A 23,483-nucleotide genomic window follows, 5' to 3' on the forward strand; every position below is an offset into this window, starting at 1 on the left:
ACACTCACTCCATGGTTGTTCAGTCTCCCACAAAGCCAAAGTGTCGCAGAGTTATTCAGTGCACTAAGGCTTCAATAAAGGAACTAATTGTGGTGATGTAAGGCAGTGTACTGAAATGTCATTTGTCGGGTTGAATCAAAATTATTTGGCTTATCTGATCTATTAAGGCCTAGGCAAAATAAGGAGTTTTGGTACTTTTAGTATCCTGATGAGTCTATTGACAATTGTCATGGGCAAAGTATACCTTGGTTCTTGGTGCCCAAAGCTGCCTCAGAAACCAAATACCCAATCCCTTACTGAAGATTTCAGCTTACCTGAATGCTTTCGTGTCATATACCCGGCAAGATCCAGAGCCTCCACAGTTTTTTGTCCCCCATTTCAAGCAGGTCTCATCTATCAAGGCACCGAAATAGATAGGGGCTGGGAGTCCTCCTGCAAAGAAAATTCTTATTACATGATCTCAGACATGAAGATCTCAGCTTTTAATGTCATGGTAAATAAATGAGGAAATGAATCTCTGGGTTTCTGAATTATGGCTGAATAAAATGGGACTAAACATCCAGCTCCAGCTTTGAGATTCCAAGATTTGTGAAAATATTTAAGCAAGTACCTAAAGGGAGTTGAAACGATGGAAGATTATAGCATTATTATATTCAGCACGGGAAATGTTAGTAATTCTACTTTAATGGCATTTTTATTAGAATTATAGCTTCTGTTGTTTACAGAAATTATAACTTAACCAACTTTTCTTTTTCAGTCCCCATGTGGAATTACATGCCATGACATATTTGTTATACCAATGTATCTATTCAGGTTTTACAGAACAGTTTGCCACTAAAATGGTTAGCTGAGTGCAAAGGGCTGAAATTAAGCACTTGCTCAAAACCAACGAGGTAATAAGTGCGTTATTTATGTAGTACTGAAAGAATACTTTTTTGAGAGTCATAATGCTTTAATATAATCAGTAAGGTGTTCTGGGGATAAAGTGCAGTTTTGTGAAGAAAACTATGTCATAAAAGCACAAGATTGATTCTCTGCTAAAATTGATTGATTCAGCTAAAATATGGAGATGAGGAGAGAGATCCAAATGACTACTTGGGCTTGTCTACATGGGGAAGATTTCAAAAATCAGCAAAGAAATGAAGATAAGGAAAGGTTTGCTAGGGGCCGCACAGACTACATGTCTGAAGACCTGAATGATTATTTATTGCAGATAAACACAAGAAAGAAAATAATAGGCAGAGTACGTGGTAGCTCTAAGTCAAAAATGGTCAGCAAAAGGGAGCATAGGTGTTAAGGATATGCAGACTGTTAAAGCTCAGGTAGTTATATCTGCGAATCAAAAAAACCCACAAAAAGTACAATGCAATCTCCTTCCTTTGCCTGATTCCTTTGCTGCATAGAAAACATTTCTGAAGGGATAATTATAATACATAATTACACACCAGGAAACATGTAGCAAGCTTGTCCAAAGACTTTGAAATGCCTAGTCTGATTACAAAGAAGAATATTGGAAAATTTTAGAGCAAGGGCATTGCACTGGTTAGCTTTTGTCTGTCTCTTTGACTACCTAATTGAACCCCACAAAGAAACGAAGTTTTACCTAGTACTCTACCACCTAAAGTTTCAATCCCAACAGCAAAGGATTTCAGGTCTGGTGAAACAGATCTAAAAAGGAAACAAAAATAGTACATTGTTTTGGGGAACAATAGAATAATGTAGCTATAGCCATCCTGCGAACATCTGCATGTGCCCCATTGCAAGAGTGTTGTGGCTTACCTAGCGTAGCTCACTCAAGCCCTAATCGAAAACATTCACCAAAGTTAAAGTTCAGCTGTAGGGCCTCCTTTCACTGACTTCAGTGGACGAACTCTCATTGAAATAAATGGGAGAATCTACAGAAACTGATCTTGAACCCAAGGAGAACAGATTTGGGAGAGGATGTATGAGAATACTAAAGTGAACCCACTAAAAGTAGGCAGTTCATGCCCATAAGGTAAGCTCCGAGAAGCTGCCTTGCTTTAGAAGGGGCTGTATTGTGCAGTGGTGAACAGAGGGAAGAAGGGTGTGCAGTCCTTGCTACCTAGATGCAGGTAAAACCCACCTCTGCCTCTGGCATTTTACAGAGAGACAGCGAACGTGATTTACCTGGCTACAAAAGCACCTCATTGCTACCAGTGGAGAAACAGCCTGTGTCCATCAGATGAACTGGAAGAATTCACATAAAGCAGAGGGGAGTACTGAGCTGGCACAGGGACAGGAGGGAGACTTCCTATGGCCAGCTTGTTTCCTGAGCTGGAGTTTATACATCAGAATACTGTCTTTTCAGCATTAACATGAAGGGCTTCCCGTTATACACATTAGTATTTTGAAAACTTTGCACAGCAAATTTAGCCTTGTCCATAATCCAGGTGTGTGTTAAGAATGGTTGCACTTAGAAATACTGCAGAGGAATCAGCAGCTTAGCAGAGAGTTATCTAGTCACGCACGCTGACTACTGAAGATTGCAATTCACCCATGAGCATGAGCAGAAAGAAACTTCCATGTGAAAGGCACAGAATACTGTCTTTTCTTCCAAGTATAAAATAGCAGTGCTGCTTTACAACTGAAATAATAGAAAAAATATTGTTGCTGACATAGTTCTGTTTATACCAGCTTGACAAAAAAATGGGAGTATCAGACTTCTCAGAACACCAAAAACATTCTGAGGCAACACGGCTTAACAAAGGTGAATGTTTTTCTCCTGATTAATGTGAACGGCATAGTCACCTTGGATATGGCTTCGAACCATACCTTATTTCAAGTTCATTGTTGTGTTAAAAACATATCTGTCACTAGAAGTGAAAACTAATGTTCAGGATCAGCATAAGGCCCACCCATTTCATCACAAATATCTACTCAGCCTTAAATTGGAATTAAATTGGTGGACAGGCATTTTGCCCTGCCTTTGAACAGAGCTGGATTTCAGAGTATAGGCAAAGACTCGTAGCGCCAATTTGATCAGTATGCCATTCCTCACATATTCTGCTTCTCTTTCCCCAAGCTTTATGGTCAAGGTAAGGTAAAGAATTTCACCTAAACATAATCATGTATGTAGGAGTGCCTCCTAAGGCTAAAATAAATGCACATGCAGTCTGTAATGCTAAAAAATAGGGAAATGCTTTGGTACAGCTTTCTCTTTGGCATTGTCCCAAAACTGCAGAGGAATTGCCAAGTCCATGCCCTTGTCCTTCCACACAGCTGCAATTGTAAAACACCTGAAAGGAGAAAATGAGAAGAAGAATTTATTTAACCAGAATTCAGTGGCACAAAACTATTTTAGTAGCTAGATTTTTCACTCCCCATAACAGAAAGAACCTCCCGAATCATCTTTGCAGACTGATGGCCAAGTTCATTGGTATGCTTCAGCCACTCTGAGCTGCTCCAGAGACACAAAGAAACTGTGACTCTAGTTTCAGCTGTGCCATTGCTAGGACAGAAGGTGCTCTGTGTATGCTTAAAACGGGTCAAAGCTATAAAATTCAGATGTGAACTGTTATCCAGCCGTTCTGCTCAGGCATCCTATGAAGTAGAGGAGTAACAATAAAAACACAGAAGTGGACCCAATAATGCAATCATGCTTATCTATCATCATATATCTAAAACAGCATTTGGCGCTGGATTGGGAGTGGGCTGTTTCACAGCCTCTGAAGTCGGCAGGAGACATAGGTTTGAAAGCCAATTCCCCTGAAGTGAAGCAAGAGAATTTTGCTGGAATATATGGATATAAGCCTGAAAATATTGCTTGTCTTTTTCAGCATTGTTACATGAAGACAATTCTGCTTCTGCCAAAAGACATGACCATTTGCACACACTTCTGCAAACCCACTGTTTTAAATGGCCTTGCCCAGGTAGGATTGTTTGAAGTCCTGGAAATGGCTTTGCTGCTGATACGCTGAACAAAATGTCCAGATGTATATTTACAGGACCTCTTGGCTGTACAATTTAGGCTCTAAGACCTGCTTCCCTGAGCTATGGCAGCTCAGGAAAGCAGGCAATTCCAGTATGATCTGTAACAGTTTGTGAAACCAGCACTCACAATTTTATACAGGTCTGTTGCACATGAGTTGACACCATGGGATTTTGCTAGTATAACAACCAGACTAGTAAAGGTCTTCTAAAGCAAACCCCTCTTAGCTGTGTTGTACCTGTGCAGTAAGAGGTCTACTGAGAAACTTAAAGCCAAACTCATCATGACCTTGCTGAGAAGAAAATAAATTTTTAAAATAAATTTTTAAAAACTGAAATAAAAGCATTCAAGAAATATAAGTTAAGAGTCTGAGATTTTCACTTACCTCACCCCAACTCTTTTAAAAATCCTTCCTGCAACCTTGCACTCAGATTCTACAAGGTTAAACCATACAGAATGGACATATGTGTCTACAGGATTATTAATCACAAACCCAAAAAATTAATAGATGGAGAAATCTAGCTATATCTATAAACATTCATCCACCTAGATATTTACCATATTCTTTCCCATCCCAGTTGATGATTTACATCCTGCAAAGCAGGCTGTCATGTAAGTGATCCCATTATCCCCACATACAGGGTCCCACTGATCCAGCTCGCAGCCGCAGTCAGCATTACAACTGGCCATGAAGCTGGTTTTGGGGGAAGAAAGATGTTTTAATCTGGAGGAAAACACAAAGAAATAAAAGAATTATTTAGGTAAATTATATAGTCAAACAAAATGCCAGGGGTAGGCAGGATAAACATGGAGAAAGTGAAGCAATAAATATGGAGAGGTATCTGCTACCATCCAATTGGCTGTGAAGTTGTCATATAGAGACTAAGCTAATTTCATCTGAGCCAGAGCTCTCTGGAAATTTTCATCAAGCATTAACATTTTTATGGATTGTTGCTGAAAAGGCATGGAACTCACAAACTTGGTATTCTTGGTTGGGAGGTAATATTTGGTATTACTTTTTCATTTGAAAGTTCAACCCAAGAAAAAGAAATTCATGCCTAGAATCTCTTATCACCTGTAGACTGGTCGTGCTTGTCCTTAGCAGTAGACATCATGCTGTATCTGGGTGCTAGAAGTGGTGACATAAAACTACAGCAGAAAGATGTCCTTGACATTTTTTTCACTGGATACAGAGCCAGTTAGTGGCAATGAAAGTTGCATAAGTCTGAGTGAGAAGTGCTGCTTCTGTCTCAGCTCTGACCAGCATTCAGCAGCAGCCCTGCACCTGGGACACTGTTGAGCCCCATTGAGACCTTGTCAGATCTCATTTCTTCTTGTGTATTATCACAGACTTTCATAGTTTCCACCTTTACCAACATTTCTGTAAGAAACATCAGGCTCCAATGAGCTAATCTAAGTGGACAACAACTAGCACTGAGAATTTAAAAAGTGGCCAGTGACTGAGGTCATGGTATCAGGGCTCAATTTTCAGAAAGCGTTAGGAGTCCACCATCTGTAAATCACTCCTGCCTTGAAATGCCTCACAATATAAAGGAAAACGTGTTCAGAATTTGCCTTTTATTCCTCCCTACCCCTCAATCCAAAATACACCTTAAGGGGGATACATTTCTCCTCAGTCTTTTAGATGGGAAAATAACTGGGGGGGTTAGCCCTTGTTAGGCTGTTGCTTGTCTTCAAACTACAAATTGTGGAACTGGTAAAACAGCACGTGACTCGCTTAACCAGAGCAATCCTTGCACACGCTAAATTCTCCAGTCTCAGTTCTCCTGCAGAAACTGTAATTGGCTCTTTCAGTATTCACTGTGTTGTTGTTTCTGCTTATTTTTAATTCATTCTACAGTCCTCAACCAGAGCTATCTCTACTGCACAAACCTCTGATATCTTTTATGTAACTCACCTCAAAGTTGAACTGGGTGTCAGGTTGCTGAGACAACTTAGATATTTCCCTGAACATAGGCTCAGTTTCAAGAAACACAAGTCTGAATTTCTGTCTGAATTGAAAATCTAGCAAGCCCTGCTGGATTCAGTTTAATCCTTTAAAATCCTTTGAAATTGGTTGGACCAGACTGAGCTAAATTTAAACAGTAGGCAATTGTGTCAGTCTGCTAGAGTCAGCAAAATATTCTCAAGAAAGCATGACCAGGCTCCAAGCATGTCAGCAAAATATTCTCAAGAAAGGGAGGCTGGTAACTCCCCATGCAGGCTGATAAGTACTGATCTAGAGGATGGTCCCTTCCAGAGGCAAAGCCATCGCAGGATGAGAGTGCAGGCACTTTCAACATGCTTATTACATCCCACTTCCTAGATGGTAGGAGGACACCAGCTTTAAACTAAAGCTTTGAAATAGAATATAAAAATTTCAACTGCTGGTGATAAAATTCCTCTTATTTAGTGATTTTATAGAATATAGACGTATATTGTCAATAGCCAGCAATAAACAATTTAGAAAAAGAAATGTCCAATTTAAACTAAATTTGAAAAACAAAATCAGGGTATTCTGCACATCCCCAACACTAGGTATCATTTCAATCTAACAAGTCTACCTCAAAACCTAGGATTTTCTTGTGTGTATCACCACCAAGGGAGCAATACAGTGATATAATCACCGTATCTCCACTGTAGCTGAAACCACACTGACTGACACTAGCAGATGACCCAATACATGCCAGTTTCAATGAAAATTTGTTGTCTTTCAACAGACAGATGTGTATTATTTTTTATGCAAAAAGATATAGCAATATGCTCCAGTAAATCAACAGAGAAGCCACATTTCAGAATTGATCCAAATTTAAATCAAAATGTTTCCTAGAATAAAAGGTTTGTAGCCCAGATGAGAGTACAAAACCAGATTAGACTGTGAAAGTAGAGGAATACAGGTGCGTGCATGGTGTTCTGCACAAGGCAGTAAGCAGCCACGACAAATGACACAACCAACACAAACCCAGGAGGATACAAACCCAGAGTAGGATGCTGTTAAACCGGCCACCTTGAGCACCTCACAACTGCACGTAAAGTACAAGAGGTTTAACAAATACGCTACTATAAAGGTGATGCATGCAAACTTTGCCATTTCAGTTATGTGAAGTTTGAATTTCTTGATCAGAAAGCCTCCTAGAAACATCCCCAGGATTGTGATGGGTAAAAGTATCACACCTGCAAATAGAAGGTAACAAAATTTTTAACTGCTGTCACTTGCGTTGACCCTTTTTAGAATAAATATCTGGTTCTAGTAGTTTCAAAAATATCAGATACTGACCCATTTTCAGACTGATCCTTTGAGGTTATAAGACGCTTTATTACCTTTAAGTAATTTTTCTTACTTCCTTATTTTCTCTTGCGTCATGTTATGACTTTAAAAAGCTTAGTTCTTTGATACTCCCTACCTTTTTACTATACTGGTTTTTTTATGCATACTGATACAATAAAACCTATACAGGTGTGCCTGTTAGAAACTGGAGTAAATGAGATTAATGTCTTAGCTCATAGGTGCTTCTTCATCTAAAGTAAAACATAAAACTTTCTGAAAGTTACCAAAAAAAAAAAAAAAAATCTCCAAAACAAAACATGAAAGGAAGCAGCATCTGGTTTTGCATTGGATTCCATTTGGCTCTGAGAGTTAATCATGGAAAGATTTCCATTTAGATTTAATCCATTCAGCATTTCACAAACTCCATCCCTAATACTTACACACTAAATAAAGAGCTTTCACAAGGTTTTATTGTGAGGTGTTTGCCTTTCTGTGTGAGCTTTTTTTGTTTGGTTGGGGTTTTTGGTCATGTTGGTTTTGTAAAGCTTTCCCTGCATCCAAAAAAAGACAGGAAAAAGAAAGTTCTTCCCACATTTGTACCTGACCTGCAGCAAAGCAGGCTGCCTTCCAATTAAAGTAATGGAATATCAATTCTTCAATGACCTAAAATACCCTGATTTTCTTGCCAGGTTATGAGACCATATTAATCATTGTGAGATTAATATAATTTCAGCATTAATTTTTTGTAGAAGAGTACAAAGAACTTATTTTTGAGGGAACTGGCAAATAGAAAAAGAGCTTTGAGCTGAATGAAATGACTCAACATTTTACATTTTGTTTTCCTATTGCTTATATAATTTGTATTTCTAATCAAAATGGAAGGACATTTATACCGAGATGCTATTTTGAAAAGGAAAAATCATGTATTTCATTAGACATTTTCTAAATTAATTTTTTTAATTGTTACTTAGTTGCAGTTTATGTGTGTTTTTTGTTCACGAAAACAGACACATTCGTAACCCAATCTCACTCTGAAAAAAACTTCAGCCAAAAAATTCTGCCCAGTTCTAATAATCCTCTAGCTCACTAAATTAGGAACGCCAGGAAAATTGACACTAAAATTAACACCCATTTTCAAAATAAGGTAGAAAAATTAATTAACCAAAAAAGTTTCACAGAAGCTCCTCCTAAAAAGGAAGGCAAAATAACAAAGAAAAACTTCCCTTTTGACACTGGAATTTAAAAGAAGGCCAGGCACCTACCAATTAGAAAGATGGCTCTTGCCACCGATACATTAAATTGCTGCTCCATGAACTTTGTCTCATAGGTTATCAACCCAACAAGAGAATTGTACTGCAGAATAGTGAGGAAGGTGTACACCAGGAAAACTGGATTTCCAAACAGCTTCTTCAGAGCTGGGAAGAAATCTGCAATGGAGAGGTAAATGCTGTACACCCTGCTAAACAAAGAGTTGTTTGACATCCTTTCGATTACTGGCTGTATTGCAGGTTATAATTCTTTGCCTATCAAAACATATGCTTGCTCCAGTGAGAGTCTTCCTCATGGCCAACACATGACTTACAGGAGCAGCAAGGCTGAATGGCACAGTGGATGCTGAACTGGCAATCAGAAATCCTAAATTATCTTGTGTGTGACACAGGACTATTCATCAACACTGCTTCTCAGTGCCTGTATAGGAAAGAGTCGCTAAAAGACCATGGAGATTATAATGTACCAAGTGAAAAGTTTGGTGCCTAAAGCAGGAGCCTTCACAAACCGCACGAGAGCCACACATGAGGTTAATGTTCAGAGAAAGGGAGCACCTGACCCAGCAAAAGGCTGGAACCTGTCCTGAGACCCTTGATTAGAGTATCCAAGTCCATGAAATTGAAGACAAAAACCTGCATCTAGCCTGTAGTCTGGCCGTTGGCACACTTGCCTAAGAGGCGAGAGTTCAACACATCTGCCGTAACCACTAAGGAGTGCACATGCACACATGCATAAAAATAAAACCCTTGGGGGAGTCCAGCAATGGGTAGCTGGGTCTGATGTTGCCTATATGAGGTTAATTTAGCACCACTGAGCTCATACACAGGAGCCATGAACCCAGTGATATCCCTCCAACAGCCAGTGTTGTACCAACCCCATGCTTCCCTCCCATATGTTGGTCTCAGTGAAAGAGTAACCTGCCAGCTGTGGATTGCACATTTATGAGGGATGGGATGTTTTCCCCACCTCTTCCTTCATAATCATAGAATTACAGCTGGAATACATCATATGACAACTACCATGTTGAACTGAGACTCTCTGGTGCTCAAAGGAACAGCATGAGCTTTTTCCAGCTGTCTGACAGGAGAGAACTGAAACACACGCTTAGCATGTAATTATAACACTACAAACTAAAGGCACCATTTTTGTCCATCCTTTGCACTGCAGAAACGTGCATTTTGCACTGCAGAAACGTGCATTTTGCTCCGCTCAGAATGAACCCATGAGAGAGAACGCACATGCAAACATCTGGGCAATAATCTTTTCACCTTTTACTGCCTCTGAGAACTTCAGCTGTGGCTGAGCTGGGGGCTCTATTTTACAGTGATCTCCTTGAACAGGCAAATGGATAATCTTCAGATTTTCATTCTCTCCTTCTTTTGGTAAGGAGTAAGGCAAAAACCAGAAAGGCAATGAAGCAATGAAGTTGACTGCTCCACAGATAAGCAATCCAAGCCACCAGGCACCAACCCAGCGGGTATCCTTAGGATTTATGCTGATGGCATCTATAAAATACAGAGAGACAGGAAAATAGATTAAATATCATGCAAAGTAATTAAACTTACTACAGGTATCCTTATAGATATTATTTAAAAACAGCCAGAGGTGATTTATGTTTCATATGAAGAACCGAAATGCATCTGGTATCAAATCATTCCCATGCAGTAAAAAATAGATGTCTCCTTTTAGACCCATGGTGGCATTTCCTTGCCACAATCTTACGCCACTTTCTGTGGGAATGAGTGACAGCAAGAGGGTCCCTCATCACCCCAAAAGGACTTCCCTTTCTCAATTTCCCACTCTCCCCTCCTTTTTCCATCCCCAATCTCAACAGTTTTTCCTTGAGGTTCCTCAAATTTTCCCTGGGATTGGAGACTTGAAAGTGATTTGAACAATGAAATGAGATTTCATCTGAATCTTTTCTGCATGCTTTTTAAGAGAGCATAATTTTGCCAAGTGTTGAAAGTGTCCATGACCAAAGGCCGTTCACTGTTCCCTCAATGTGGGGATGGCCTTTCGTTTGCTCATGTGTCCTCAGCCGCGCAGCAAGGGTGTAACAAGTGCATGCGCAAGCAATCGGAGAGGTGCAAAATTCTTCTGCAGTGGGCGTAGGCGTCTTGCATCAAGGCCTGCTCCAGTCACGCTACGATGCTGCAGATATTAAAATGCAAATAACACCAGCTTTTGAGTAGGAAAAACTCTCTAGAGAGCCCCCCTTTTTTTGAGTAGTAAACTGGGAAGGTGTTTCTTGGCATGCAGGTTCCTATATAAAGCCATCTTCTCAGTTAATGCACCACCCCACAATCTCTTACTGATATCCACAATGCCAATGTCAACCCAGAGGCTGGCACAGAAAGATCCAAGCAGGAAGCCCAGGGTCGGCCCAAACATGCCCGAGGATCTCACCAGGCCTGTAAGAGAAGGGAAGCAGCAAAGGAGAGTGAGCAAAACGTTGTGTGGACAAGCACACCTTCTTCTTTGAGGGCAAGGAAAGGAGAGATGAAGGAGGAGACAGAAGAGGGGCACAGGCTGTTAGGAGGTGTCTCATGGGCAGCTTCTGAGCAGCAAGAAAATGAGCCATAAACTGCCAACACACCAGCTGTGGTGTGGAAGAAGGCTTCTTCACCTGCACAGGGCTTGACAGAGCGAGCGCAGTCTCACGTGGACCGCCACATGCATTTCACTGGCAAGATTAGCGTCTTGGAAGGAATAGGAAGAAAGAGAATAACGTTGCAATTATTTTTATCCTTCCTCCTCCCTAGTTCTCTCCTCAGATTTTTGTAGTTGCATTGTTCAGCTTGTGGCAGGGAATTAATGAACATACAACTCCAGGCCTGTTGGAGGTGTCATAGGTCTACCTACAGCTCTACTTAAAGCCTGCATGATGTTCTGTGATTGTAGAAGTCAGGACTTTTCCCTGGACTGTGCGTTCAGGTCTCTAGTTTAATTTTAAGTAGCAGTGGTTGATCCGATGATATGCATGTAAGAAGGCGCATCTTTGCAGTTTGGAGTCACATTAGGATGACGGGGACAGTAAAAGTGCGTGGACACGGAATTAGGTACTGGACCCTGAGAATATTTTCAGTAGGCAACAAGGAGATATAAGTCCCTGCATGTGATCAAGGTTCGTTAGACAGAATCTTTGTTGACTCATTCAGCACTTCAGCTAACCATTGTGTTAATACGCATTTATGCAATTGTAAAAAAAAAAAAAATCAAGAAATCTAGTGATCAAGTATTGACCTCTTTAAAAGAGCTTTCAGTTCTGCTACTGGCCTCACTGGGGCTTCCATTTTCTGCTCTGTCTCTGCTTACAAAGGAGGTGACATGGGATGAGAAGAAGGTGGGTTGCCCCCAGGAGCAAATGAGTAAGCTGTGAAAGCTAGCAGAAACCGAGGAAGCTAGGACTGGACACATTTTGCTGACTGGGTATGTAAAAACAAAGCAATTTAATTTTGGTGATAACTGCTGGCAAGCAACATGAAATAAAAATAGCATCAAAATAATTCAATCATAGGTCCTCACATTCCCTTGTCACTTTTGTTGATCTGTTCAGTGATTGGGATTTCTGAACTCGAGCACGGAACTGCCACCTGGGAGCTGTTTGAATTTGCAGAAGGCTTAATTCTATTAGAAAAAAAGGAACCCCTGACCAAGTAAGTGCCTGTCAGTTCTTGCCCACATTAGGCACTATACTCTCTAAATCCTACTGTGTTGCTCTACTGCAGTGATTTTTTTTCCTGTTGGTTTTGCAAACTCTCTTCTGAATACAGTGACTGCTCAGCTTATGATCAAGGACTCCTGTAATAAATTCTAAAAAAATTTAAACATATGATTTTTCATCTTTGCTTCATTGCTCCAATAGCATATTGCTTTCATTTAGTTCTCTCATTTTATTTCATCAGAAGATCTTTTAGACTAAAGTCTGATGCTGCTAAAATAACTGGCTTCTGCAGCATCAAGATTTTGACACTGTAGAAGCCAGGAATCAGCACCTTATGTTTATTTATCAGTGAGTCTAAAGCAGAACTTACTACTCAGAACTATGCAAGCACATCTCCAAAGTTCAAATATTCAGTGGCAAATTTCTAAAATAAACAGATAAAAACCAGCACACCCATACAGATGGCCTTTGTATATTGTATGCAGTATATTTGTATATTTAAGATACCATAAGCTATCGGATAAGTTAAGAAGTATATGTGCAATGATTTTGCTTATGTATGGGTTTTAAATTACATTTCACATTTGTATACGCTTTAAATTAAAGAATAACTTCACTAAGATCATATGTCTGTATTGTAATAAAACAAAAACAAATAAGTTCACTGTGATATTTTCTTAGCATATTTTTCTTTTCTAATATTTATTCTTCGTAATTAATAAACAGACTAAACTACAAACAGTAAAGCATGCAGACTTATCAGTTAATCAGCTGCTGCATATTGACATAGCTCAGCCAAGCCCTTTTATTGATGAGTAATTTAGCATGCAACAAGTATTAAAGTTTACAACATACACTGGCCTCAGATATATATCTGTTGAAGCCACGGGTTGAATAAATACAAGTTTCTATGCTAATGCTCAACTCGGTGATGAAATTTCATTCATTCAGAGCCTTCGCTTTGGTGAGAAATCCACGGAAGTGAAGTACTCATTAAACATCTTTAATCGTCTATTATTCCTCTTACGTGGTAAGTCAGATGGCTATTAATTAGCCATGTCAGCATTCAGTTTCAAATAAAATCAGAAATTAATTTTAAAAATTGGCTACTGAAAGCTTATTAGTATAGGTCAAATCCTCATATGTATGTTGGCATCTCTTCTATAGGCACCTAAACAGAAGAGAAACATCTGAAGACTGTAAAATACCTGACTAAACTAGGCGCTTAGCATGCAGGAGTATTTATGAAATAACCTCTCAGTCAGAACAGTTGGCCTCAAAGGTTACACCACCAAAAGCCGCTCTCAAAACAAAGCAAACCACTGAGATCCTGATATTCCTGTCTCTTGACAAATGCCAACGGCATGTAGACACAGAGGGTCAGATCGTTATACCTTACAGTCATACTGAGTAGTGACCCTATGCAGAAGAGCTGTACAGGACTGTATATGGTGTACAGTGCATTGTAGCACCTCAGGAACACGTTGATGGCCTGGTAGAACTATACAAATTAAAAAGGTTCTGCAACTCTGAGTCTGAAAACTATTGAATTTCCTGGGGAAAAAAAATCCATTTCCTGTCTTAATGAGTTCTACAGAAAAGCTACCATCCTCTACTAAATTCTGTATGATAGCTTAACAAAAAAGCTGATTTTTCCTTTTCTGCTGCTTCTTCTGGCAGCTCTGGCTTTATTGCTGTCAATTATCATTTGCACTACAACTCTGCCAAAAAGTTTTTAATGCATTTTATTGACACGTAATAATGTATTCTATTGCCACTTAATAAAAAGCTGTCTCTGCATCAGAATAACTTATGTTCTTACTCAACTAAACATCTAAGGGTAGGAAAAAAAGGAGAAACAGGAAGGTGAAACTTCTTGCTCAGGGTCAAACGAAGAGATCAGTGGTCAAAATTCATCAGCAGGGCTTGACTGACTTTTTTATTATTTTTATTATAGGACTTTTTTTTTATTTTACAGAAACACTGATCATAAATCGATTTCGTCAACTGATAAAAAAATCTGATATAGAAAACAATTAAGATTGGTCAAGAAAAGGCATTTCAGCTCTATGGAAAAGACTATTTCAACATTCACTTTTTTGCAAATTGGGTCAGTCTATCAAAATGGAATAAGAGACTGAGAAGTGTTATTCAGAATGTTAAAATGAAATATTTTAATACTCTGTAAACTAAATACTTTATTTTACTTCCATGACCCAAAGAAATTTTCATTACGGTTGAATCCATACTATTCTCTGTGCTTACTTCATATTTTTAATCTCACTTCCCCAATAGTCTCCAACCCATCGCAATCTCTCCCAGATCAGATTCTGACAAGAAAAAATTTCAGCTGAACTTTTTTAAATGCCTTTAATCAGAAGCTCAGAGGTGATTACAAATATTTTGGATAACTGCTGAGCGGAACTTTTGGTTTTGTTGGCTCCCTTCACAATAGTTTCGTTTTCTTCAACCTGCAGATCTCCTCATCCCCAAATGAAGACATTTGCAATGGCCTTACCCTGTAGCATTACACACTGAGCTCTTCCTGAAACTGTGTCTTAATATCTTTATGATCAGTTCAACTTCCAATTTACTTCAGGCAGCAGTTTTGACCTCCCTCAGCCACACAAACACTCCGTGCTATTAAATCAGTTTGGCAATAAATTAATCAGCTTGGGTGTAAGTCTTTCTGTCTTGGGCAACAGGCTATCTTCCATCAAAACAACAACAACAAAATCCCAATTAGAAGGGATCTGTTACAACACCTTGGCAAGGGTTTGGTTTTTCCTTTGGTAACTAGGGACTTTAAAAAGCTTTCCTCAGGAAGCGTGCTGCATGTAAAATTCAAAAAGTCAGGTAAAAGCTTCTGTGATTACATGACTGATCTTTACATTAAGGATCATTCTCTTATCTTGTGAAACAGTGATTAGGAAGAATTTTATCCTCTGAAGCTGTGGTATTGAAGATGATATGCCAGATAAAACAGCTATGACTTCTCACTTTGGAGAAATGAAGATTTGATTATGCTTCTCTTCATCACAGAGAAAACTGGCACGGGAAAAGCAAAAGGAGCATCTGGGAAATATCCTTTGAAAATAAGCATGAGATCTCTTTTGCTTTGCTCTTTTGTCTCTGTACAACTCAAAATTATCCAGAATAGAGCAGAGAGATTTTTTTGGCGAGTATTTTCTTGGCTATAGAAATGTTAAAGAAAAGAATGTTTAGCATAAAAATCACTCGTGCATATTACCTATGTAAAATGCTGAGTTTTCTTCTTTAGAAAAATCATCAATATATGAAACCCCCAGTGGCATAACTGGTGCTTCCCCAATTCCACGTAAAAGGTTCCCCATCAACACAAAGAGCCACAGATAGGAATTTGTTGTTTTCTCACATCCTGCAGGCCATAAACATTTACATTTCTGTGAACATAATTCTGACAACACTTTATTGCAACAGAAAAATAATATAAAATACATTTTTTACAGTCACAATAGGGTGGGTTTGTATATATCATGGTTTCTAAGAGGGGTTTTACTGCTTTCCAGCAAAAGAGGCTGTATAAAATGGGGACAAGCAGAAGAAGGGAACCCAGCATCAGAGCTTTTGCTTACCAAAATTTTTCAAGGCGCTGGGTGTTTCTGTAGCATCTGTGACCGGATGGCCTTCAGACGATGCTGGGGAGCAAGCTGATACACTTGTAGAGGAGTTGTCCACAGTAACAGTTATCCTTTCATAATTATAACTGGAAAACAACTATGTAAAATACAACTGACACATGAAAGACTGTGCTTTGCAGGAAGTGTGTATGACCCTTGTGTTCATACATGTTCATTCCTCTTACGTCCAAGCAAAGTGGAGGGGCAACCCATTCCCAGTGGTTTCACTTAAAAAGGGATAGGCATCTTCATACCTTTTTCAAAATACTCTGACCATTCTAGCCCAAATATTTGCTTAAGCTCAAGAGCAAAGAAGCTTCTTCCAGGGCTTAAGAGATCATTCTTTAGACTGAAGGACAGAGGCAGACTCCATCCATATCTGTCTACATACAACAGTGCTGATGTTTTTCCATACTGGCACCAGTTTCTTACCTATTGGACAGACGTGCATCATAGAGACTTCTGTGCTAATTTAAAATTAGCTAGCTAAGGATCTAGTAGTAACCTATCTGTGTCTATAAAGAGGTTAGCACAGGCTGCAAAACACACGTGCCAGTTTGTCTGTATTTAGGCAGCCAGCTACTACAGCAAATCTGCTAAGTAAATTGAAGCCAGCTTGAGTACATTTATGCTACATCGGGATAAATGGAGAGCAGATATTCCCTCCGACTGTGCAAAAAATCAAGTGGCAACCTTTGATATTGTGATGGACGATGGTGAGGTCCCCATGGCCCCTGGGTTTTGTTCAGTGTTGCGGAGAAGAGCTAAACTTCAGAACTTGGGTTAAATCAGAGATTTCCATAGCTCTGCTTCTGGCCTGTGCTGTCCCCTGAAGTGCAGGTTCCCTGCTATTTCACAAGCAGAGTAGTGACTGTGGCCACTTTCCATACCATGGTCCCCGGATATAATTCTTTCCATACCCTTCTTATCACAGGTATTAGTATTGGAACTAAAGAAGATGAACAAATTAATTTTAACTTTTGAGGGACAGAGAGGTTTTATTTTCAATCACTATTAAGTAAGGATTAGAGAGCTATGAACTGCTTCTGACAACTATTTACGCACTAAAGCTTAGATGTGAAGGGGTATTTAGATATTTAACTCTCCCTGAGTTCAGTAGAGATAGATACAAATCTTCATAATTTTGAAGAGCTTAGCATGAATAGCCACCACAGAGAAAGAACCCTCTTCCATCAAGATCTCATTACGGTTCACTTAAGCATAAAAAAAAAGAACAGTTAAAAAAAATATATATCTATGTATACCCATCCCAGGTGAAAAATTCAACCCACTTTATCCCTAATTATGTGTATGTTCTGTAGAAACCTGAGGTTTCTCTCTTACTTACCTGTAGAAAGAGGTAAGCTTTCAGAGAGGAAATCAGAAAGTCAATACTAAAAAATCCACCTAGTTAAAAACTTCCTGTTATCCTGAAACTGCTATTGTCAAGATTTTAACTCAGGTGTATGATTAAAAAACACTTCATATGGTCAAGTTCAATTAGTGCACAATGTGAAAACTCTCCATATTTACCGTCCCATTAGGAACTGAGGCATCACTGACAAAAATGCTCCTAATGACATGATGAGACATCCAACAGCAATTACTTTTGGTCGATGAACTCTTGGTCCAAGGTAGCTCACCAACACCATTACCATTAAGTTACCTGCATCAACAGGAGAGAGAACCAGTAAGAGTACAAAAAGAGCTTTTTTAGGGGATAAATGTATTAAGAAGCGGTATTTTTCAATTTTCAAAGAAAGTACACATACCTATCTCAAAGCTGCCATCAATAATGCCAACAATGGATGATGAGATTTCAAATCTCCTTTCAATTTGACTAGACATGCTCTTCATGTAGCTTCCAGAAAATCCTTTTGCAAAAAAGGAAAAAGCTAGAGCTCCAAGAAATATCTGAAGAGAGAAAATAATTCAGTTTCAAAGAAACATTTTTTCTTCATAGCTGAATGCCTGAGCAACCTACCCAAGAAACAAAAATCAAATGCTTTGCTTTCTAATTCTCTGTGAAGAGATTCTTCCTATTGTTTTCAAGAAAACTTCTTCTAGTGCAAAGAAAAAGAAAGTTGACATTGACTGTGTGCATCTTCTACCTTTCTACCACATACTGTTTTAGCTGTTTCCTGCCTTAGGGAAAACTTGCAGCATAAAGGTGTTCATTACTGGTACTATTATTACACCATGTCTTATTACTCCTACTTCTCTTGTTCTAAAAAACATGGATAAAAAGGTATAGCTGTTTTAGCAATTACCACTATGACTATAGCACACCTCTAAATTATTTGTTAGTAAGATATGGCCTCACTTTTTAACTGTTGGACATATTTATTGACTTCTATGTGCTTTGAATCACAACCTAGAGCATTGTTTCCAACACATGTAGTGCCAAACAGTACCATACAGAATTAGCTGAATTTTGATAGAACTTCAATTATCATTTTCAGTATTCCAGAGAAAATATGTGATGAGGGCTCCTCTCCATACCTTTAGCTTTGAACAATTATGGCACACACTTTCGGCAGGAACTGCGCTGCCATTGCTGTCCTGGAAGAGTGACTTGTCTTTAGGCTGGCCAGCAGTGATTGCCCTTTCCATGGTTTTCCTTCTCCAGATCTGATATGTAGGTCTTCCTGTTTGGAAAATATCACTATGGTTCGCTATTATTTGCATAAGAATAAAGGTTCCAATGTTTTTCAGACATAGTACATGGTAAGACACTACTTGAGATGTCTACGCATTAACACCTTTTCTCAGGGAGGATATTAAAGAGTGTTCAAAGTGTCATTCTAATGAGTTAAGAATTGGTGCACCTGCTTTGTGAAATCTGCTTTCTAAAAGACTTCAGGGTCTTGTAGGATAGATGGAGAAATTTAAAGGCAACTTGTTGGCAGTTTTTAAAAATCTTTGTAGAGAAGGGAAGTCCCTAGGCAGCTGGAGGCTAGGAGAGTATGTCAGAGAAACATCTTCACTATGCTTGAACCAATTCTTATATTCTCTCTTAGATAGCCACTTTTGATCAGTGTTCCATGCTAAATGCACCTTTGGCATGATCCAGTAGGCTCCCGATATTATATTACATTTTATTTACAAGGATTTTCTCTAACTGTGCAATCCACAAATTTGCAGAAATACTGAACACAACTCTCCATCATTCTGTCAACATTCCTATGAGTAATGTTATTTATTGGATAAACGTTTGTAGAATCAGACCACAAATAATGATAGAGGAGAAAATAGGGTAAGAATTATGGTAGGTAAAGATGTATTAGGGAAAAAGAGGGCACTAATTAAAAGAAAATAATAATGACTAGCTTTAAGTCCACAAGTCTCCACAAGTTCCTGAAAGACAGATGATAAACATAGCTGTTTTAACGAGACTGCCGAAGTTTTCTATCTAAAAATTGGCTCTGATATAAGGAGTCATCTTAGCTACTTAGTTGTTTGATGTAGATTAAACTGATCAGGGGAAACCAGCTAGTACAGACAAATTTGGAATGATAACAAGTCAAAAAGAGCTATTGCCAAGTTCCTGTGTTGGAAAAGTGGTGCAGTAGTACTGAAATCAATGAGTTAGCTCCAATATACATTGCATATATATTAGAGGAATATAGAGGAACATAGGCCAACCAATTGGTCTGTAACATTTCCTCCTCAAGACACTGGGATCTTAGATATCTCCATCTATTTAATTCCTCTGGGAACTTCTCAAAGTTGCCCTCCTGCAGGCCCCAGAGGCCAGCTGACCCAGAAGCAGAGGCCATTTAAGTGTTGTGAGGGATTTTCAACACTGGGGGTTGCAGGGTACCCCGCAAGGGTTGCTCTGTTCCTCTGAAGAGTTCAGTTCTCCCAAGCGAGATGCCCAGGAGCAACCTGGACTCTCTGAGAAATGCCCACCCATGCCCAGAAAGGACACATGCTCTCAACCACCCAACAGCCCCCCAAAAGTTATTCCTAATAATTGCAAATAGGCACTAATGTCTAATAAAGAGATATAAAGCCTCATAAGCACTCTCACTTAAAGTTTGTAGCTTTTAGTTCCAAGTCCTACAGCAGTAGGATCCACCAAAAGTGACTATGAAAAGCAAAGACATGTATATTTCGAAGTGATCCACATTATGTGGAACTTCTAAAGGGAACTAACCTTCCTTAGACCATCTTTAACAGCTCAAAAATAAAAAACCCTTGAAAAAAGTTATAGATAATTCAAGTATGGTGAACTCGGATTTACCCCAGTCTTTCCAGGATGGGAGCTGAAAGAGAGTTCTCTAAAACAAATACATTCTTTATTGATTTGTATTCTGCTGATGATTAACTCTGTGAAACATCTGACTCTGTTAAATAAACAGTATTTAAATCAGTGACGTGGTTTTCTTTTCACAATATTTAATGTTATGTTGCCAGCCTAATAATCCACCTTAAACTTGGAGAAAATGTTAAACTGTATAAACACTTCTCCTATGCCTAATGAAACAATAACATTTTCTATAACCACTCTATAACAGTCTGAACTTTGGCAAACCAGTGAATCATTGACACCAGTGGTATTTAAAATTAAATTAAACAAGAAAAATAATACAAGATTTCATTTATGACAATTTTAAAAAATGAATTAATGGTAATAAATAGTTTTTGTACGGAGCGATAAAACATGCCACTGTCCACAGTGTTTATCCTTTAAAAAAACCCCTCATTTGCAGAATTGTACCTTTGCACTTTATATAATCTCTCTCAAGTTTAGTGACACTGAGTTGTACAAAAAGCCTGGTCTGTCCCGCACTAGGACCTAACAATTAAACAAACAAACAAACAAACAAATGGAAAGAAGTAGGAAGGGAGGGTGGGGAGAGACAGCGAGAGGCAGAGGGAGAGAACTTACTTTTTGTGTCACGGCAGTGTCAGGCTGTTTCTTTCCCGTGCCCTAGGGCTTTCAGGCTTGAAGCCAGCGCAACGTCACAGCAAAAGCGCTGCCTACTCCAAGAAGTGGAGCACTCCACCGCATTTTTTTAAACCTTGGATTTCCTTCTTATGGTGCTGCAAAACTTTCCCACAATCACTGATACAAAAGCCTTGCAAAAGAAGGCAGGTTTCTTGTGTTGTCATTGCTTTGGCAGCCTACCTGCCAGCACGCTAGTGGTGCCAGCCTCTCCCAGGAGGAACAACTTGTTTTCTTCACTCTTTTTTTTTTTTTTTCCCTAAAGTATAAACACAAAAGCTGCTTTAAGCATCTCTCCAAAGAGTACTCCCTACCATCCACTCAACAGCCATGGAGTGACTCGGCTCACGTACAAGAGCCCTGAAAGAGCGGGCTCAGTTTTTCCTAGCGTCTTACCTACAGCTTAACTTGCACTTCCCGGTGCCTTTGATGAGGGTCAGCAGAGATACTAAGGGATGACTTGGCTCCTCAAAGGGTATGAATTGCATATTGACATCTGCCACTTTTTGGTATGGGCCCTCTGTGTCACAACCCCAATGCAGAGGTGCAAGGCGGCTTCCCTCGTTGAGACCTAAAGAGAAGCAGATGCCCTCAGGAAACCACAGCCCCCCGCCAGACCCCCTGCCTATTATAAATCAGGATTATTTAACACAACCACAGGGATTTCCTGCAGGTGCCAACAGGAGATGTGGGATGACACAGCTACCCCTCCAAGCTGACTACAGACTGGTGAAACAAAAAGAGCGAGTGTATTACCCACAGCTAGCCCAGCTCTCATGTCCTAACCAACCACAAGAAGATCAGCTCTCACGTCTACATGGGGCACGTACAGACAGCAAACACACCTGATCCATGGATTCTCTAGAGCAAAACTCTCCAGCACAAGGAAAGATTCTGATCCAGAAGCTATTCCACACGTTATCAACAGAGTCTCAAGAAACGTTTTTTGGTCATGTGGTTGCATGTAACAACACGGTGTTTGCTTTTGCAGAAACCTGAATTACAAAATCAGATTCACATCTAACTAAAGGACTATTCTAGTGATTTCTAAATACAGAAAAGAGAGTTTATGACTCCAATAACTTCAGGAACCCTTGAAGGAAAAATCATTGTCCCACCATCCCCTTTCTTTCCAGCCAAAGGTAAACTCCTGAAATACTTTGCCAAAGTTTGTATGAAAAGCCTTGATCAGCTTTTTCTGTATAAAAATACAGCAAGAGATTTGCTAAAGATTAAATTAACTCAGTGACATACATGGAAATGTATTATTTAGTTGTGAAAGCTCAAAGAAATAATAAACTTGCCAAGTCCGTAAGTATGAAAGTTCTCACTTTCCCCTGAAGCTTGGTAGTTAACTGCAGACAATCATTTTATCTGCCATATTCACAGTTGCTGTTGGATTTTGCTTGATAGAATTTTACAAATTTTACTGTGATGATTATATATTTATTGATTTATTATGGGTCTCTTTTAAAGTTTCATTTTTTATAATTTGCCAGCAGGGCTCTATGCTGTCACCAGATACTCAGTGAGCAAATCAAAACACAGATCATTTCTACCATTTAGCAAGAATATATGCAACACAGAGAAAGATTATTTTCTATAATGGTTTTAATTGCAATGTTCCTGCATTAGTCTGTAAATGCTAACTTCTTGTTTAATTAATTTGGTTTTAACACAAGGGAAGAATTTACATATTGAAACTTTCTTTCTCTTAAAAGAATTCAGAATACAGGAAATGCAATCAAACCTATTCTTCAGATAAACTGATCCATTCTCATACTTCTATTTAGGTGCAGAAGAGTTATCTTTGCCTAGTTCTTCATGTCTTAATTATTTTTTTTAATTTTTAAAATGCTTAGATTCATTCACCACTATATCACTAGAATAAATCAGAATTTGCTTCATCTGATAACTTCAAATTTACATATATTACAACCTGCATTTGGACTGCTTTTAACTATGATGGTATTGCAATGTTTGAGGAAAAACATATATGAACATTAGCAGCGGGTGCCCTATTTATCATTGCTGTCAGCCTGCAACCAGGTGGAAGAACTGAAGTCTGTTGGAAAGGCAACTGCAAGCCCGTTGTCCATCAGGAGAGGAGGCACAGTTCTCAAAATGAGACACCCAGGAAAATCCCACCAGCACTTCGATAGACGTATTTTAAAGTTGAATACAAAGAAGTTTATCTAGAAGGGGCATGACACTTCTTGTGATTGTCGCACACAACTGGCAGGATGCACTCACGAGGCAGCACTGCACGGGTTCAGTGCAGGCGCTGCCAGATGAGCCGCTCAATCAGCTTCTCTTTAGAGTCGAGGAAAAAACAGCATTTCCAAAGGTGTGAGCTGTCCGACCTGTTTTAGATACTTACTTCAGGTACGAGATGGAATGGACTCCAGATACGGCTGCGTAAGAAGGCTAGACGGCAAGATCAGCTTTTGACAACGGAAAGTCAGGAGAGATTAATCCCACCATAAAAGACTCCAGTGCTCCCATGAAAATAGTCTTCCATAAACTTTTGCAAACTGAGCTCCGGCGTCTCTATGTCAGCATTTGCCATCACGCTTGTCTGTGCAACTCCGTGGTGGTGGTGTGGCACCTGCTAGCAGGTGAGGAAGAGGGCCGCTTTATGCAAGGGCAGTCCTGGGGAGGCAAGGGGCGGCTGCCGGAGCCCGGCCAGCCCGCTCGCACACGCGGGCAGGAAGCAGCAGCAG

General features: G+C 39.4%; 1 protein-coding gene across 1 annotated transcript in view; it reads right to left on the reverse strand.

The window, feature by feature from the left end:
• The window catches only part of LOC104621632 (solute carrier organic anion transporter family member 1C1-like), a 19,129-nt gene extending 707 nt beyond the window's left edge, over positions 1-18,422 (reverse strand). Inside the window, exons 1-13 of the mRNA XM_010288164.1 lie at positions 18,312-18,422; positions 17,582-17,723; positions 17,343-17,475; positions 15,765-15,895; positions 15,401-15,547; positions 10,799-10,897; positions 9,755-9,991; positions 8,480-8,644; positions 6,928-7,123; positions 4,508-4,673; positions 3,076-3,257; positions 1,604-1,668; positions 315-432 (exon numbers count right to left, since the gene is read on the reverse strand). Coding sequence (XP_010286466.1) covers positions 315-432; positions 1,604-1,668; positions 3,076-3,257; positions 4,508-4,673; positions 6,928-7,123; positions 8,480-8,644; positions 9,755-9,991; positions 10,799-10,897; positions 15,401-15,547; positions 15,765-15,895; positions 17,343-17,475; positions 17,582-17,723; positions 18,312-18,422 — 1,892 coding nt within the window. The remainder of the gene's footprint in view (positions 1-314; positions 433-1,603; positions 1,669-3,075; positions 3,258-4,507; positions 4,674-6,927; positions 7,124-8,479; positions 8,645-9,754; positions 9,992-10,798; positions 10,898-15,400; positions 15,548-15,764; positions 15,896-17,342; positions 17,476-17,581; positions 17,724-18,311) is intronic.
• Between the last annotated feature and the right edge of the window lie 5,061 nt (positions 18,423-23,483).

The sequence above is a fragment of the Phaethon lepturus genome, unplaced genomic scaffold (assembly GCF_000687285.1).
Source record: "Phaethon lepturus isolate BGI_N335 unplaced genomic scaffold, ASM68728v1 scaffold17855, whole genome shotgun sequence".
In the NCBI taxonomy this organism is placed as follows: Eukaryota; Metazoa; Chordata; class Aves; order Phaethontiformes; family Phaethontidae; genus Phaethon; species Phaethon lepturus.